The sequence below is a fragment of the Marmota monax genome, unplaced genomic scaffold, assembly GCF_021218885.2.
Source record: "Marmota monax isolate L192 unplaced genomic scaffold, Marmota_monax_Labrador192_F-V1.1 WCK01_AAM20220418_F8-fsc00062, whole genome shotgun sequence".
NCBI lineage: Eukaryota > Metazoa > Chordata > Mammalia > Rodentia > Sciuridae > Marmota > Marmota monax.
The window spans coordinates 4905085-4924311 of NW_026695221.1; the positions used below are offsets into that span (position 1 = coordinate 4905085).

The 19227-nt window shown below is 40.3% G+C and overlaps 1 protein-coding gene across 2 annotated transcripts in view; it reads left to right on the forward strand.

Moving 5' to 3' along the window:
- Snx19 (sorting nexin 19) overlaps positions 1-8465 on the forward strand; it is a 37365-nt gene extending 28900 nt beyond the window's left edge. Inside the window, exons 9-11 of one of the 2 annotated variants that reach the window (XM_046432651.2) lie at positions 5849-6033; positions 6899-6986; positions 8151-8465. In XM_046432651.2, coding sequence (XP_046288607.1) covers positions 5849-6033; positions 6899-6986; positions 8151-8283 — 406 coding nt within the window. In that variant the 3' untranslated portion in view covers positions 8284-8465. The remainder of the gene's footprint in view (positions 1-5848; positions 6034-6898; positions 6987-8150) is intronic. The other variant, XM_046432652.2, reaches the window with a different exon arrangement.
- Positions 8466-19227: the final 10762 nt, after the last annotated feature.

Sequence of the window (19227 nt, forward strand, 5' to 3'; positions counted from 1 at the left end):
AAGCAAAGATCCAAGAAGAAATTGTGAATACTCTGTGAGCCATTTTAGATGTCACAATAGTTATTTGGAGAAAGAAGCTGGAGTTCCATATCCTCGGAGTTTATTTCCTCCTCATTCTTCTTCTACACAGAGCAGGAAAGGATGGTGACCTAGATACACAGTCAGAGGGCAGCAATGTTGAACTTTCTCAGACACAGCTGAGTAACTTGGGTCTGGCTGTTTATGGGACCCAGAAGTCTAGGACTAAGAGGTGACGACAGGAACTGTCTGTAAATACAAGGTGCCGTGGCAGGAAGACAGAGGCCTGGGAAAGGAATAGAGGGAAGAAAAGTAACTTTTATCAGGTGTGAAATTGACAAAAACAATTTGTTTAATGGGAAATGCCCTAAATCCACACTATCTCCCCCTCAAGACCTGCTTTTTCTCCTACCCTATAGATTGGGGCTCCTAAGTGGATGAGCCAATACTCAAAGTAATATGCAAGACCAGGGGTATGGATCACAATGTTTATGGTGTATACTATTGTAAACCTTTTATAGGGTACTTGGGTGGGTGGAGGTGGCCAGTGTTTCCAGGAAACTTAAAATGTGGCTTGGGCTTGTTCTCCCTTCTCTCAGAACTCCTAATCCTTTATACTATATTAGTGTTTTCTGACTTTTTTTGAAAACTTCAATCCAGAGTAAGAAATAAATTTTACTTTGAATCCTGTCATGAACACATGCATAAGTACAGCCATGTACATGGATATACCCATGCACATATCTGAGATACACACACACACACACACACACACACACATACATGTAATTCTCATATATTTTCTATTCTAATCTGTTTGTATTTCGATTTCTTAAAATGTTGCCACAAGTAACTTCCAATCATGTCCACAATTTGAGGAATATTGTTGTATAACTACAAAGTTTAAAATGACTGTGAAAGTACCCTGATACATGGATCCAAAAGACTCTATACTGAAAGCAGTGATTCTCAGATGGTGCCATTTCATCCTCAGGGGACACATAGCAATGTCTGGAGATACTTTTGACTTTCACAGCTAGCATCTACTTAGGAGTCTAGAGGAGAAGGGGTGCACTAAACATTTTACAATGCATAGAACAGCCCTCGACTCCACAACAAAGAATTAGCAGTTCAAAGCATCCATAGTACCAAGATCAAAAACCCTGTTACAGGGATCATAAAATGAGTCAATACTTGTAATCTACTGTAGGCCTGTTTGGAATAATAGAAGCTGTCCATAAACACAAGAAGGAGCCATTCAGGATCAGTTTTAACCTCCTTACCCATTTCTGTCTCTTTTTCTTTAAACTGTAGTTGTTAGCTTAGGATGAAGTTTGAGCATAACAACCTTTGGGTTTTCTCTGAGGTTCAACCCAGTGAATAAATATGCCATAAGGAATGAACTTGTCATTTTCTTTCATTGAGAATGCACCAGATATTTTTTTGAATATTTATAGGTTTTCTATTTTATGATTCACTATTTTCCCAGTCTCTTTCCTATTAAACCATTTATTCAGGTCCCTTCCTCACTTAGTCATGGCAGCACGCTTGAAAAGAAGAGAAGTAAATTTGGCTAACTGGATTAGACATCATCTCTAGAGTGTTCTCCCCTTACTTATGAAATTTGATTCTGCTATTTTGATGGAAAATGACCTTCTGCTAACCTTGAAGTGTCATCATAAGCCCTGCTGTTAAACTATCTCCTTTTTAGCCACTGGTTCATTCATTCCTCTATAGCTATTTCAGACCAGTTTTCCTTGAGCATGGAGGAGACATGCATTCCTGGTGTGATGGCAAGCCTTCATCCTCCACATCCTCCTTCTGTGCCTGATATAAGAGAGACTCTTAAATGTCTTTGTCAGCCTGTTGCTTTTTGACGTGTTATTGGTTATTTCTGGGCCCCCTAATATGCTCTAGACTGCCATATGCTCTACATCTTTCAGAGATGGCTTGACATAAAAGACCTGATTTAGGTTTCCCCCTTCTTTTCTTTGGATAAAGATAAAATGCATGACAGATATCTCTCTAAATCAAATATCAAAACTGGAATAGTGATGGAAAATAAAACCAATGCTATTTGAGGTTATTATCTACCATATTTATTTTAGCATATTTACCTCATGCATCTTGAATTACATAAACAACAACATTTGTATTTAGTAAATGACTTATTATAAGTAATTTATAATAAACAGTGGGAAGGACACATGTGTGTATCCACCTTGAAACTTTAGATTTTTATACAAACAGATTCCAGAAGCTGATGTTGAAAAGCTACTGTGGTGCATCAGTTTCATCCCTTTTGCTTTAAGAGTGCTATAGGGACACAGATCTGTTTTTTATCTTCCTACTCCTATGCTAAAAATATAAAGACAATGTGTGGACTAGAAAGATGCAGGGAGGTAACAAGGAAGGGTCAAGGGATCAGTCTCTCTTCTAACACTCCTATGCCTAATCTGTTTGTTCTCTCTGCTCTTGCTCAGTTTCTAAGTTGATAAAGTTAGATAAAGAAATGATGGTATGTATGGTGCTTCACTTCAGAGCAGAACGATAGAATAAAATACAGGTATGGACACGAGAGAAGAGATTCTACCCTCTTTGTTGTTAGCAAGCACCTATTGGCATTCAGTCCTACCTAGGTGTCAGACAAGGCTAATTATACCAGATCCCTGTATCTAGCCATTTATAACTTTAGAAAAGTATCATGTGTAATAATAAAACATGTCTTAGAATTGGAGTACGGCTCACAAATTTTAGCAGTTGTATTAAATGAGGAGCAGGGGTAGTTGTGATTTTCTTGGTTTGGGCTTTGTTGTTTTTCTTTCTAGACTGGAATGTCTGGTTTTCAGGATAATATACCAGCCCTCATAAGTGCTGTGCATTTTGTACACAAGAAAGAGTTGTTGCCCTTAGCCTTCTACACATGCTGCCTGGGACTCAGCCCAATGTCTGAGAGAAAGTTTTTGCTTTCTGAGAGGAGAAGAAAGAGGAGAAAAGGCCTGGGCAAGAAAATTCTGGAAAGAGGGTGAATGTTTAAATCTCATGTAGTGCAAGCATGTAGTCTGTAAGGTATGGAAAAGAATAAGAAAAGCTGGCACCCAGAAGCCCCTTGTCAACAGAAGCCACTTTGTAACCTCTGTACCTAGTTGTAAACCTAAAGTTTGTTTCACTTCTGCCAATTTGTGTGAGTCTTATTTCGTACATCCCTAGGGCCAACTTTCAGGGCCTTCTGTTGACCAGCTCTGGGCCTCAAGTTTGAAGTCCTTGACAGTGTCTTTCTTCTGTTAGCAGTTGGCATTTTACTTGGAGGTTTCAGTTCTCTTTGTGGTTAGTTCTCCCAGTTAACTCCCACAAATTCATTTAACTTACTGATTCATCATTATCATTGGATGCTTGATTTTACCTTTTCAGACTTTGATGCTTCTTTCCAATATTCCCACTTAGAGTTTGATAAGTTTTCTTTTGATTTGTATAAATTCACCATTTTGCCACATACTAAAATTTATCTTGCACTCAACATATGTGCACAAGATGCCAAATCACTATAGAAAGAGAATAAAAAGGAAATCCTTGCTATAATGCAGTGCAAGGTCCTGTCCCCACCACGTGATGCCAATTCAAAAGAATACAGCTCCTATCTTGTAAGGCATGCCCAAAAGATGACTGATGCCCAAATTAGCTGTTGTATAATGTGCTTAGTCTAGGAAGGAATGGATAGATGCTGAGATACCTTTGAAGAGTTTGAATCACAGGCATTTTTGGCTCCAGACAACAGAAATAAGGGCAGAGTGGCTTATTATTTGCATATGTGAATGTGAAGCATAGTTAGAACTAATTCTGTCTGAATGTGTCTTATTCTTTGATTCTCCAGGCTTCTCAAAGATTTTGATTAGCAAGACTTTGTCCCTCTCTTGCAGATCTCTTAGATGACATCCTAGTACATATTGTTCACTTCCATGAAAGGCACAGAAGTGTATGTTGCTTGAGGTGAAGAAGGGAGTCCTTGGGTCACTTGATCCTCTGCAGAGAACTTAATCAGGTCATCACAACCTTCTCCCTCTGGTGACCCTCTTCTATAAACAGGAACAGGAATTCTTGCCACTGGATCCCTCTCATCAGGAGGCTTAGGCTTGCTGAATGAAAAGCCCTGTGAAAAGGAGATGCAGCCCTAATAATAACAGACACGATCGCGATGGCTATTTTGGGCTAGAGCAGCTTTGTGCCGCTCTTGATCTCCATCGATGTCTGCCATTCCTGCCCTGCTATTACCTTTCAGACTTCCTATTCTTAGAATCATTTGTGAGCCCTGGGCTTGGGGGATTGCAGCCCCCAGGACTGGAATGCCCAGCTTGAGTGGAATGCAGACTGTCTGGCAGAGTGGAGGTTAAATAAAGTTTGCCTTGGCAGCCCCTTCTGCTCTTGGACGGGTTACAAGTAATTTGGGTATAGGAGCAATGGTGTGAGCTGCTATGTGGTATGGTCCCAAACAGACTTCTGGACATGAATAGAAGTGGTAGAAGGTCCATCCATGACCAGCTTAGCCATGCCAGCCTCCAACCAGGTCTACTAAGGAGACCTTGACAGTCTTAAACCTCAGCTAGTGATTATGTCACTCTGGAAAAAAAAAATACAGGAACAAATAATGTTGAGACACCTTCTGGGTTTTTAGTTGAACTTTGGATTTGGTATATGGAAGAAAAAAGGGGAAGTATTTGTTATGCTGAAAACAGTTGTCACTTAACATACGTTTTTGAGCATAAAATATTTTGGGAAATTTTTATGAAGTAGGAGACACAGAACTCTTGTGCCACTTACAATTGAGTTGAAGAAGCAAAGATATAAACAAATGAGAAATCATTCATACTCTAAAGTAAAATATTAGCTCCAAACTTGTGATCCAGCACTAAGGACTAGAACAGGTCTCAGCAGGAAGAGAGCACCTCTGAATGAGCAGGTCAAGAAGGACCTCCCGGAGGAGGTACAGCTAAACAAGGAGTGTTAAAGTGGCAGACTTCTATTACTTGAGAGGAGAGGGCAGGTATAGAAACTCCTCAAAATAGGTCATAGGGACTTGAAGACCAACTGGACATGCCAGGGTGACAAGAAAGAAGGTTAAGGGTTTGTTGTGTGAAAATCACGAAACCCTTAACTTTGAAGGCTGTGTGTACAGGTTACTTAGAAGGTTCTAATGATTCCTACTGGAAAGGTTAGATGCAACCTTAACTCAAGATTGAGGCCCTTTTAGTGTTCTGTTCTATAAAACCCTTGTACAACATGTGGCTCAGAGTGAATCAGTAAATAACACTATTATTGTTACTCAACTTCAAATTTTTAATCCCCATTATTGAATTGGCTTGGTTTTGATTTTGAGCATTGGTTGTGACTTTGCTTTGTCCTATTCTAATTGTTCACATGACTTATTCTATTTTAATCCACTGGGAATACTATAAGAAAATGCTATAAACTGAGTGGCTTATAAACAACTAGGTATATTTCATACAGTTCTGAAGGCTGGAAAGTTCAAGATCAAGGCACTAACAAATTTTATATCTTGCAAAGACCCTCTTCCTGATTCATAGACTGCCGTCTTCCCCTGTGTCCTCACATGATCTCTTGGGCCTCTTTTATAAGGGCATTAATCACATCATGAGGGCTCTTCCTCCATGACCTAATCGCTTCACAGAGTCCTCACCTCCTAATACCATCTCATTGAGGGTTAGGATTTCAATATTTGAATCTAGGAGGGAGATATAAACATCCAGTTCATTGTCTTGCTGCACCATTTTTTTTCCCCAGGTTAATCTGAGATTTATTTTCTTTTGTATCATAGGTGGCTAGAAGTGCAGGTAGCTAATCTCACGTGTCCACAGCATTGGGTGCAGTACCTCCGGCTTCTTCGGGAGTCCATCTGGCCTGGTGGATTTCTTCCCAAGTTTCCGCGGCCTGTAAGGACTCAGGAACAGAAAGTGGCTACTGAGAAGCAAGCTTTGCAGAGCCTGATGGGAGTCCTGCCAGGTAATTGGATAAAGAGATTGATTATATTGAGAGCTCTTCTCCTCCCATCCTGCTTTGCCACCATTGCCCCACATCCTTCCCCATTTTCAGAAGAGCTCTGAACATAGCTAGACTCAAAAACCTATTGATCCCCCTACCCACCCATTTTGCCAACTAATAGGAAAATGGTCATGGCTGTGATTCTTTTAGTCCTCACTTAGGTGATGACAAAACAGTGAAATGGATCACTATGGCCACACCCTAAATATTAGGGGAGAATCCTGTAGGTATTTGGGTTCATAATCCTTGGGCAGGTCTAAGGAAGCTGTGCCCTTCCCACCAGATGAAAACTTGGTTTTCTGCCAATTCATGGCATCTTGGGACCAGGGAAGAACATGATACATCCTACAAAAACTTAGACTTCATAAATTGAGCCCTTAATAGTAAGGAGAGACAAAACCCAAGAAAGTTTTTCTTCCTTTATGTTGTTTTAAAGGGCAGGAAAGGCAGCTTGTCACCTGTGGCTGTGGTAACTAGATGACAGTGGTGAATGCAACTCTGGGCAGTCTGTTTTATTTACCCTTATTTACCCTAACCTTCTCTTCTCCAACCTAAACCATTACCTCATAAGTAATACCAGTTCTTTTGTGGCAGGTTACAAAATTATTTCTTGAGGCCTATTTTTATTTAGGCACCTAACTGAAGAAACTTATTTTTCTTGACTTTAGTTTAGGAAATTTTGGTTTAACTACATGGTTTAGAGGTATGCCAAAATTACTGAATCTTTGTAAGATGGCAGAGATCCTGGGGAGACAATCTCCTTAGACCCTAAGACTTAAGTAGTAACAAAAAATTCTATCTTTTTTTTTTTTTTTTTTCACACTAGATTGTTTAATAGAAATCCTAGGGGTGAACAAATGCCAGTTGAGCTGGAGTCTAGTCTTGGAATCATTACAGCAGCCACTCATCAACAGGTAGGCTAAAACATGTGTACCCAGTATCAACACAGATAAGGCTGTCTGTGGTCCCAGAGGTATGCAGGGTTTCTAAAGCCCACACTGAGAATGGAATTCTAGACTTGCTATGGACTTGACTGCAAAGTCTAAGTCCAGGTTCCATACACATTAAGTAAAATCCAGACTTCTGAGCAGGTCATTTTATGGTAGTAAGTGACTATGGGACCAGCCCCCATTTGTATTTGGAAGAACTCAGCACAGAACTCCATATGAGCTGCTAAAACCCTGTTCCAGGCTCGTCCAGTGTGCTTAACAGTTCTTTCCACCATCTGCCAGCCATGTTAACACTGCAAGAACATACCTTGGCCTATGCATTATAAGCCACATAATGATTTTTATTAATTTTTATTGGTGCTTTATAATTATACATAATAGTTGGATGTGAGGGCAATCTGGCTACTACATCTATTACCCCATTGATTTCCAGAGTTGATTAGGCTGATCTGGCTGGTGAGGCAGGCATTCGCTTCCTTCATCACTGTTCCCTGTGCATTCTTTCAGAAGCTGGACACTTAGTAAAGAGGATAACCTTCCCCTAAGAGGAAGCCCATTCTTCATCAAGGGCGTATGAGTAGCTGTGCTCCCCTTAGAATTTTTAACATAGAATTATAGATTTTTAACATAGAATCCTAGCCTCACTGCAAAACTTGACCAGTGTTGAGATTAGGGGTTGTCTCTGCTTAATATGAAATAGATGAGATTGTGTCTTTCAACTGCCACTCCTCAAGAGTCCTGACTTTGTCTCACTGTCTATAAGGTAGCCTATAAATCTGTAGTTATTAATCTTAAGAAGAAGCAGTAGTTAGTAATGTGATATCACAGGGATTTTCCCTCATAGTTCTTCAGAATAGTCTTATGTGCTAATGTAAAAAGAAGTGGCAATTTATAAAATCTAGTCTCAAGTACTGTTATTGCCATTATTATGGTTGTAGCTTTTAGTAATTCAACAAACACTTATTAGTAGTTCAGTAAACATCTTGGGAGACACTTTATCAAAATGCTGCAGTTTAAAGTTATCAGTAACGGGTGAAGGGGGAAGCTAAAATAAATGTCACAAATAGGATCTTATGTTTCTTGACTTAGCCAGATTCTTCTCTAAGTTGTTTTATCTATTTGTTTCAGACATTTGATTTACTGCCTTGGAGACATCATCATAGAATTCTTGAATCTCAGTGCATCTGATGAGGAATCTGCCTCAAACACTTCTGCCTCAGATACCCCAGGCATCCCCAAGAGGATGGGCGTCTCCCCTTAGCTAGGGGTTATTCACATGATCTTCACAGGTTGAGAAAGGAGACTTAGCCACCCAGAGACCAGTCAGGATGCCCGGACCTCAGGAATCACCTTACAAGGCCTAGGTTTCAGTGGCTCAATTCTCCTATGAGTCCCACTCCATTTGTAGCAGGTGACAAGGATATATATGTACAATTGCATGCATATTCATGTCCATGGCTTTTTTTTTTTTTTTTTTTTGTGGTGTTTGTATTGTTGCTCGTGGTAGATCCTGTGTACTTTGGAGAAGGAAGCTGTGAAGTAGAGGAATGAGCCCCTTTTGCTTCTCCTTTTGCCCTCCTCTGTAAGACTGCCAGAAATCTGATCCTGTACATACATGTGCCTAATCCATGAACACACAAGATCAAGATCTGGAAAGAATAAGAAAAAACTATAGCCAGATATCCTTGGAAGAGAAAACAATCTTCTGAGCTCTCTGTTCCCACCTGGAAACTAAAAATTCATTCAGGGCCACTCCTGAAAGTCAGATTCCCTGGTCCTACCTAGTTTCCTAACAATTCTAAAAGAAGAGGGAAGGAAAATATTTCTTAAGGGACTTCTCACTCATTGGCTATTGTCCAGCACAGCAGCCTAATGGAGGGTGCTGTGAATGCTGCTCCCTTGGGTGGCCACACTTTTCCTCTCCAGAAGGTTTCAAAGCAAACTGCCAGAACTTCTGGTAAATCCACCCCACCCTTCACACCCTTTCCTGAAAGGGATTTGCAACACAGATTTTATTTATTAGCTTTCCTCCCAACCCCCTGCCCAAAAGCCATTGAGTTATTGGATTTGTGACCTTCCTTCTATCTTCAACACAATCACATGGGAAATTATATATATATTCAGCCTCAATGTTTCCAAATGCTCCATGACTGGGGATGCCCAGAAACCCAGAGAGTAAAGAGTTCTTTCTCCATACGTCTTTAGCAGAAAGGTTTTACTCTGAACAGATAATATTAGCATACTTGCAGGGATTAGTTTTAACTTTCTGCTCCTTAATGATCTAGTTAGTCTTTAAGAACCAAGCAATGAGGACAGGTGCTCCAGCAGATTGTAGTGTCCACTAAAGAGATGGAACAGTTCAAAGGAATTGCCAGTAGAAAAGGGGCCGTATGGAATTACAAGGAAAGTGCCGCCCATTCAGTGTACATGAATATCTGGTGAAAAAAAGTTTCCAGGGTGCCACCAGGAGACCATGGCTAACCCCTCAGCCCTTTAGCATCACACCTGCCTCTTTGTACCCTGTTTTCACTGAACCATGAAATCTTCTTACAGGGAGAAGAAGAGTCTTTAAGAATTAGACCAATTAGAATGGGGTGGGGCATCAAGAACCAACATCTGGGTTCTTGTAGACTTTGAAGTAGGTAACGAGCACACAATTAAAGTTGTTCGTAGAAAAAAGTTGTGAAACCATGTTACTTTTTACCTCCTTTGGTGGCTCCTAACCGTAGTTATGTTATGTTGTAATCAAAAGGCTTAGGTATGCTACTCTTGCCAAAGGGCAAGGAAATGAATGAGATAATCATTCATGACCCCTTCTGGCCTTAAAGTTGATTATGACAGTAACTTGACTTTAAAGTTCTGGAAGCATCTTCTACCCTAGACTTTCACAACAGGGTAGCTTGTGGAATTGCAGGGGTCTGCTGATCCTGTGACTCTTTCAGTAAAGACCATTCTACTTTGGTGAGATGGAGATGGGTAGCTCTACCCTTCTTTCCCCATACTTTCCCCTCATGTGTATCTGCAGACCTAGATTGCTTTAAATTCACTATCGGTTCTGGCTCAGATGCAGCACAAAGTCGGTGGACGATAACCTGACACACCATAAAATTCCTATAACAGTGAATTCTAAGGAATCTTTTGACACTTCCATCCCATAAAACTTGCTTGCATTTCATGTTATATAAGAGATCCCACCCATACTCCACCTGCCCCTAAAAGATAGGCTATCCTCACAGTCCATTGGAAGGAAATGGGTTAGCCTAGACAAAAAGCTTGTCAGTCCACCTCTGATCCTAAATATATAACCACTATAATACACTAAACTAAGCTGCCTTTTATGTTACAGAGAAAAATAAAATCAAATTTTCATTTTTAAGAAGTCTATAACATAAGAGCTAGCAAGCTTGTTTGTTTGTTAGTTTGCTTTAGAGGAGGAAAAGTTTATTTTGGCTTCCAGTTTCTGAAGTCTCCTTCCACAGATGGCTGACTCCACAGCTCTAAGCCACGGTGAGGCAGAACATCACAGCAGAAGGTCATGACAGAAGAAAGCAGAAGCTAGCAAATTTTTTGTTTAAGGGGCTAGAGAGTAAATATTTCAGCCTTCATGGCTATCTGGTCTCTATTACCTAGCTCTTCCATTGTAGTGTGCAGACAGCCATCGACAATTCACAAAAATAAGTGTAACTGTGTTCCAGTAAAATTTGACTTACAAAAAACAGGTAGCTGACCAGATTTGACCCATGAATTATAATTTGCAGAGCCTTGGTCTAACGTCTAGCAAGTTAGAATAATGCTTATCAAACTTCCACATGCCTGCAATTCATTCACCTGGGATCTTGGGAAAAATGTAAGTTTTGATTGATTTGTCTGGAATGAGGCTTAGTAAACGTACTAGTGCTATGCTATAAAAATGTCCATGACCTGATTATCTCACCCCTTCACTGGGTGAGGAAGCAGTTGGAGATGCCCGTTTTCAGGAACCCATTCAGCCAAGCTACCCGTTTATCCCTCGCAGTGGAGCAAGATGTGTTTTCCCATGATGAAGAGAGGAAGGTTAGTCAACTCTTCTGGATAGGAAAGGGGACAGGAACCAGGGAAGGAGTGGTAATTGGGAAGGAAGGGAAACCATGATGCTTTTGTAGTTTAAGGCCCAACTGGGAAAGCTCTGCCATGACTTGGCCCCTCTGTTTCCTTTCCACTGGAAATGCCAGAAATCATAGGGCAGTTTTGGCTCACACTGCTTTTGTGGATAAGAGAATGAAACCATTGAGGGGTGAATTTGAGCACACAAATGACCATCACTTGAGAGAGATGGATACACACAAACAGGATTTCTCAGGAAAAAAGCAGTGAGGGAGACATTGCCCCAAACATAATGTTCGCACCCTGAACCTCACCTGTGTGTGTACACACACACACACACACATACATATCTAAACCAAAAAGAATATCTAGGTGTCAAGCAAGAAACAAGTGAAACTCATTAAGTGAAGCTTTTTCAGGATGTGGCTCAGTGGCAGCAGTGAAGGAAGCAGACACAGCTCTGAAATGGCTGAGAAAACATGGACACCAACAGTCACCTTAGCAGATACACTGAGCTATTCTCAGACTTGTTGAGCCTTCTTGCTGTCTCCCTCTCACTTCTCACCAGTTTCTGGTCTGAAAGTCCATTTTGACACTGTTTTCTTGGAAGTGAAAACAAGCATGTAACAGGATGCAGAGAACTGGCTTGATATCTGACAACTGGACTTCTCTAACTGTCTTTACTTTTCAGACTTCACTTGCAGCTGCTTCTGTAGGAGTCACTAGCAGTTACTGGGTTGGGAGGGAAGAATAAAAGAACAAGAGAAGGCACGGTATCTAGATTCAAACTTAGACAACATGTCTTGAAGTGACATTTTCTGTGCTTTTTATCCTAAAGTAGATCCCTTTGTTACTAGCCAGTATTGGTTAGGTAATGAAAACTAATTTTAGCATCAAAGTGTTATAATGATTAAGAAGGTAAGTGTGTGGTTCATATATAGAAGTCATCCACACTTTGGCTTTTGTTTTTCCTTCTGCTTACATCATGTCACCACTGCACCTAGTTATTATAAACAAAGGAGGGTTGTTATGATTACTTCTAGAAACTTGGATTGACTCCTGAGGATAAAGACCAAGTTAGATAAACACCAAAGTCTCTGATTGCAGATAAAGAGACGAACATGTCCACAGAAGCTAACTTTTGTGTCTCAGATCAAATTGGATTTGGTGACCAATAAGCACAGATACTCAACCCTCTTGCCTGTCTCCCCTGCTGAAGAATCATTCTTCTCCAGTTGTTATTTAAAATATTAACCATGAATCTTGCCATGAGGGAGAAGCTACCTTAATAAGGGAGGAAACCTCTTTTGAAGTTCATGGCCTTTACAAATATTGCTCATATTAAGTCCAACTTCATAAAGTGATAGCAAGTCAGTTCCTTTCCAGCTGCATATGGTTGTACTCAAAAGAACCTTATGTTACTGAGGAATGCAAATGATTCAAGAACAGTGAAGGCATCTTCCATTAAGGTTTCATGAGTTTCTGAGTCACATAGGCTTGATTGTCAGACTTTTTCATGGGGAAGAATCCATTATAGAGATTATCATTTTTTGATGGCAACAAACACATTTTGTATCTCTTTTACTCCTATTATATCCCTATGCCTCCCCAACCTTTCTTCTCCCCCTTTCTCTCTCTCTGAGATACACATATACACACACACACACATTTATATATATACATACATATATATGTAATATACATACATACATATATATATACATACATATATATAATGCTGAATTAAAGCGGAAGGGGCAGTAACAACACTATATATTATACACACACACACACATATTATATATGAATGATGTAAAGCCAGGCTTTGCTTATTTAAGAGGTAAAATATGTGAATAAATCCAATGGAAAAAAATTGCCAGGGATGTAAGATGGCAGCCGGGACAACAGAGTGACAAATTTTCATCTTTAGGAACTTAGTACATCTTTATTTCACAGCAAGTATCAAATGAAAGAAGTTTATTCTTTTATTTTCCATGCCAAAACAGTACTGGTTCTCATCTAAGTATGTGGGCCATAAGGTTTAAAAAAAAAAAAAAAGTTTTTTAAAAAAATGTGTCTACATTTGAAAATGGTTTTTTAAATCATTCAGTCATAAAAATAACCAACATCCCTGCTGATTCCACAGCCCTTTCCCCCAACTGCACCTACTTTTCATCTAAGATCAGGAGTAAACCAAATATCTGCCTAAAGAAAATAATATCAACTTCTTCCTGCCTCAGACACAAATCTGCAAGGAATACAATTACTATGAAGAGAAAATCAACACAATTTTCCCTTCCCCCTGCTATTTGAATTCTTTAAAATTATCCTTGAGTTCCTTTAAAAGTCTATTTCTCAGTTTGTCTAAGCCATGTATGTATAAGATACCACAAGGAAAACTCTTCAAAGTTTGTAGTAAATATGAAGAAAAGGAAGGATAGCATAGAGTATATGCTGTCTTTCCCACCACATTTGCAACTATTTGCACAAACCTGACAGACCAAAATGAGTCAGCTTGTGGTTAGAATGAGAAGGAAGCCAAGACCTCTGGTTACAATGCTGCTTTATGGCAATAAAATCACCTGTTGTTTCTGTCTGAAGAATAATTGTCAGTCCATTGATGGAAAAGAAGGATCAGACAGAGGATCGAGTTCAGTCTGAGAATCAAAACTATTATTCATTTTATAAAAAGGAGAATCTCTAGACAACTTAGTGCTTGGGTCATATATTAGTTTAAAGTATGCCTGCATAAGAAGAATTGCATCTGTTGTAGAATGAAGTCCATGCCTCATGCCAGTGCACATTTGCACAACATATGATGTGGGATAGTCTCTAGAGCCAAGATTGGTTCTGTATCCACCCTGGGGCAGGTTGGTTAGTCTCCAGTATAAACCTCCTTGGGATTAACCACTTATTCCAGTGGAGAGCACTGGATAATTAATACCAGATCTGTCCCAGACAGCTTTGTATATCTTCATATGAGTGAGGACCCAAAGTTTCCTTTTCCGTGGCTCTGTTTGAATGGGGTAGAGAAATCTGTTGTTACAATGTTTAAAAGCAAAGCTATATCCATATACATGGGTGTACCTTGCATAGATATGATCTTGGGAGTGGCAGATGGTGTATACAAGGAAGAGCTTGTCTGGATAGTTAAGGGGGGGAATAAGTTTGCACATGTGAATACAGCAATAATATCTGTAGCATTTCTGTTTGCAGGAGCAAGATTATGTCTTTTTAGCAATCTGGAAAGGATAGAGGCAAGAGCTTGTGTTTCAGCATGCTCTGCATCCTGAGGTTTTGGAAATGGAAATGTGCCTACTGTTGGGGGTGGGGGCAGAGATGACCTGAGTTCTTTATAGGATTAAGGTTTCTGTGGATCTTTTCCAAGTGATGGAAATTTTCTTCGTTTAGTCTTTTTCATACAACCATTCTTGAACCTATAGGCTGCCTCACGCAATTGCTTCTCTATATTCATTTCTGAAGCCCTTTTATTAAAAACAAGAGCAGAAAATGGCCTTAAAAAACTGTTCGTATCTCTATCATTTCTCCTTTTCTTGTACAGTGCCCAAATTGTTTTCTCTTTATCCCTAATTTTTCCTCAACTTATCAGTCTATGTGGGTAATTTGGCCCACAAGTCTATCTTTTTGCTAGTAAATTAATATTGGCATCAACTTAACTTTATGGGTAAGCCTTAATTGTGAATATTTCCTGAACTTGACTCCATAGTTGTTATTCTGTGAAAAACATTGGCCCAATCTCCATCTGTGCAATCAGAATAGCCATCAAGCCTGAGATTTTGATAAATTATTCATATGTTGCTCACTATTCACTAGAAAATTTAGCTGTACAGATATCTTCCTTGATTCTAAGTTCAGATTCTGAGTTTCAAATAGTCTAGTGACTTGAATTTTCTATTGCAAATATGTTGTAAAAACAGCTCAGACACTGGAAAATATAGCAACTTCTAGAAACACTGATAAAGCCACTTGCCCCGGATAACTTCTACACTTTCAACTTCCTAGAGAAACTTTCTGAATACTGTGAAAATGCTGATTAATTAGAGCTCAGATGGTATGGGGAGGGGAAATATGTGCAAAAGCAAAGGAAGAAAAACTGTCATTAATTGGATCTCTTCATTCTATGTACCTGCTTCCTACCTTCAGTGGTAGACAATATGTAATAAGCTCCTTTTAAAAATTTGTTTAAAAATGTAAATAAGTTCATCTTAAAGTCAGCACAAATTGGTTGGCAAACACACAACTGTCTTCACTGAGTGACAGTCCAATTTCCATCTAATCTGCCCATAGATAATGCCTATTGCCTCTGTTTTTCTGCTGGCCTATAAGCTCTTTGCAGGCAGATTATCTTGTTTATTGTAATCTCTCCACCATTTAGTACCCAACCAGGCTTAATTTTCTCCTTATATAGTCTCTCAAATCACAAATTTCCCAGAGCCTTGGCCAATCTCTCCATCCTGTGCACAAGGTAATGATGCTAGTGATAGACTCTGCACAGTTGCTTGGTCCATAGAAGAAGTTGGCAACCTTCTTGTGTCAGTGAGCAACATTTTTCTTTCCTTCTGGTAAACTTGGAATCCTAATCACCATCTGACAATTTTCTTTCCATCTTCTTGTACACCATAGAACCTTAAGAACCCTCCTGACTAAACCAAAGAGAGCAAGAACACACAGTTCCCAGCAAGCAAAGACAAAGCCTTAAGCTCTTGTCTCCCCGAGACTTTGCCTTTGCTAGGAAAATATACCAACAGAAGATAAGTTGCTTAACCTCAACCTGCAAAGAAGGGGGTTCTGGAGCTGCAGCTGCCTCTATCTAAAACTTGCAAAGCTCCAAGACTGTTGCCACAGTAACCAGCGAGCTCCTGCTTCTAATGCCTTTTGACACAGCTTGTCTAATCTGAGGTGGAAATGTCCCCAGAAGCAGACCCCAGGCTGGCAGCTCTTAACTGTGACCCACCTCATAAGCACATATCCGGCAAAAGCCTCTTGGTTGCTGGGGTGAATCAGTCTCTGATCACCACAGGAGGAGTCTGATGAACTCCAAGGGTGTTGCTCTTTTTTTCACTTGCAGACAGACCCTCCAGCCACATCTCTTGGTGAAAGTGTTCATCTTGTGTGGTTTGTAATGCTGAGTTAAAGTGGAAGGGGGCAGTAACAACAAAGGGTGTGAATTCTCTTCCTGTTCTCAGGGCAGCTTCTCAGCAAACAATGTTAAAAAATAAAGGGGAGTATTAGGTCTGCCCCTGGGGAATTTGTTGACATTTAATGGCTACAATTGATTGTTTCAGCTCACAGATGCACCCACCACTGTAAAAGAATGCTGATTTCACTCTTATAGCACCTCTTGCTGTAGGAAAACAGGCGATTAATAGTATCCATGAGACCTAGATCGTGTCTATTTAACTCTTCAGGCAATACAAAGGCAGAGATGCTCATTTTATGCTTTGGAATTGTCACAATATGTCCTGTGACTTCCACTCACTCCAACTTCTGCCCCCCATCGCTGCCAAAGGAAAGCAATGCAATGGAAAGGCACATTTATCTGACTTGAGAGGAGCTGGCTTCTAGTCAAGGGTCCTAGAGACCTTGGACCAATCTCCTCCTTACCTACCTGGACTTCAGTATGTTCAATACAATGTTGGATGAGACCATAGATATGACCCCATCCAGCTTGACAACATCTATAGAGAGCAGGAATTGTCAGGTCTGGGCCAGTTTTGGGAAGGATAATGATGCTCTCTGAATGTTCATCATAAAAATGAATAATTATATTTCATCTTTACTTTTATCTTAGCAGGAATTTTCTTCATCTTCGCTTGGATCTGTCTAGATTTAAGGGAGGAAGCAAGGATAATGAAGGGGAGAGATGGAAAGAAATAAGGGAATATTATTCTTCCTGACAGGAATATCCTTGGCTTTCTCTGGACTCCTTAGATAAATAGTTCCTATCTTATCCTATGTTTTCCTTCTTTGAACCTGGCAAAATCAAGTCAATTCAGGATGTCATACATATTTAAAGAGTAAACTACATCATCAAATTTTCATGGAGTCCAAGGATCTATGTTCATGTCCAATTAGCCTTTCCCAGTAGTGTCGATGGTATTGATCATTAAAGGATCCACTTTTAATTTTCCATTTTCTGGAGTATTTTCCATTGGCCATCTTGTTTTATCCTCTCATTATTCTGAGGAATATACTTACATGAATTTAAATCTTGACCATCATTTTAAAGGTCATTTGGAGAGTTACCCCACATCCTCATTTTACTGAAAAGAAATAGCACAGAATTTGTCTTTGGCCAAGCTCATTTTCTCACTGTATTGGAAGGCCACAGCACAGTGATTGAGAACTTAATGACTCTGCCTACACACAACCAGGGAGAAATCCAATTCTGCTAGCTTTGTATCCTTGGGAAAATGGAGTAAACCTTCTGTGCCTTAGTTTCCTCATTCATTAAACAAAAAATAAGAATAGGGCTCACCTCTCAGAGAATGGTCAGACAAGGGAGCTTCAAGTTGATGTATTTAGAAACAGTTTCTAGCACACAATGCATAATACATGTTTATGACAAAACCAGGACTAGAACCAGAATCTTCCAACTTCTAACATTTCTGTACCCTACACCAATACTGTCCCTAATACACAGATGGGAACCTGAGTCTACAGTGTTGCAGTGAAAAGCCCATCCAAATTCTTTCTGTTCAGTGGGTCTTGCACTAAATGCTTCTGGTGCACACTGTCCTCCATAATCCTGAATAGGTGTCAACACGCTTAAGTTTTTTAAATGTATAAGCCCAGCACTATTTTCTAATACTATTGTCAGTCTGAAGCAGACTCTCCCAATCCTCTGGGGAAAGGGTCTTCTACCCATGGGTCTTAGGAGATAAAAAGACTTAGGGTGATTCCTTGCTATGGGCACACACTTGTTATTACCTCCAGATCTTATGTTGTGTGTCCACTGGAATGATCCTCAATGCCAGACCATTTGAATTGACCATTTATCATCCCCTGAGTGCTAATCTTGTTTTTGCACCTTCATTGTGTACTTCCTGAGAAGTACACAATGTTGTATGTTGGTTTCTAACGCTCTAGAGCTCTTAATGAGATGCTCAGAAAATAATAAGTACACAAATATTTCTGGGTTTGTGAATTAATTGTGTGGTAGACTGCTGATGGCCTCCCAGAGTGGTTAACAGTGGTCCCACCTACTAGTTCCAAGTTCAGGGGGAAAAAAGAACTTATCTAGACGCTCTCAACACCATCATTCCAGACCAAAGGGAGAAGTGATCTCTCTGCACTCACACCAGGTTATCTGCTACTAAGCCTCAGAACCTGTAGAACCTAAGCTCCATGTAGTGTGCTGGAACCAAACACAACCTTGTTCTACAGTTAAAAACAAGTGAAAGTCATCTGCCAGGGTCACTTGGCACCAAAGCTCTAAGACAGAAGGGGCTCTGGTTAAAGGGCAGCTCAAATCCAGGCATTAAAATAACCTGAATGGTGTCATTTTCTGATCAAATTCCTTTCCCTGTCGGGTTTGTGATTTTTGAGCCTGAGAATGTCCTTCATGGCTCAGGCTTCTCTGCTGTCACACTGGTCTCAGGCCTGGAATGTGAGCACTGACCGTTGAAGTCTGATGAAACTATGTCACAGTCCCAAAATGGAGAGACATTATCTCATAGATGGTGGCAGCAGGCAGGCACCAGTGTGCTGCTGGCAGGCAAGGCCCAGAATTTGGTCCTAAGAGTACTTCACACCCATGGCTCTCTGTGGACAGACGGTCTGATGCCCCAGACTTCAATCTGTGCTCTAGTAAGTTGAGATCTTGCACATCTTCATCCCCAGGAGACAGGAAGGCGCAGGCTGGGATGGAGAGCCTCATTTCTGGACAAGTCACATTGTCAGAAAAATCCCTTGTGTGTCTCAAAGCACCTGAGGGCTAGGGATGATTGCAGCCATTCACATGACAGAGGACGTGCACCCAGGGAGTGTAAGCCTCCAAACTTCCTTTACAGGGTTCCTGGGGGGCAGGATTGCTTCACCCAAGGGCAGGTGGGGTTTGCTGCCCTATGAGATAACATCCCTATCAGCATTTGGAAGGGAG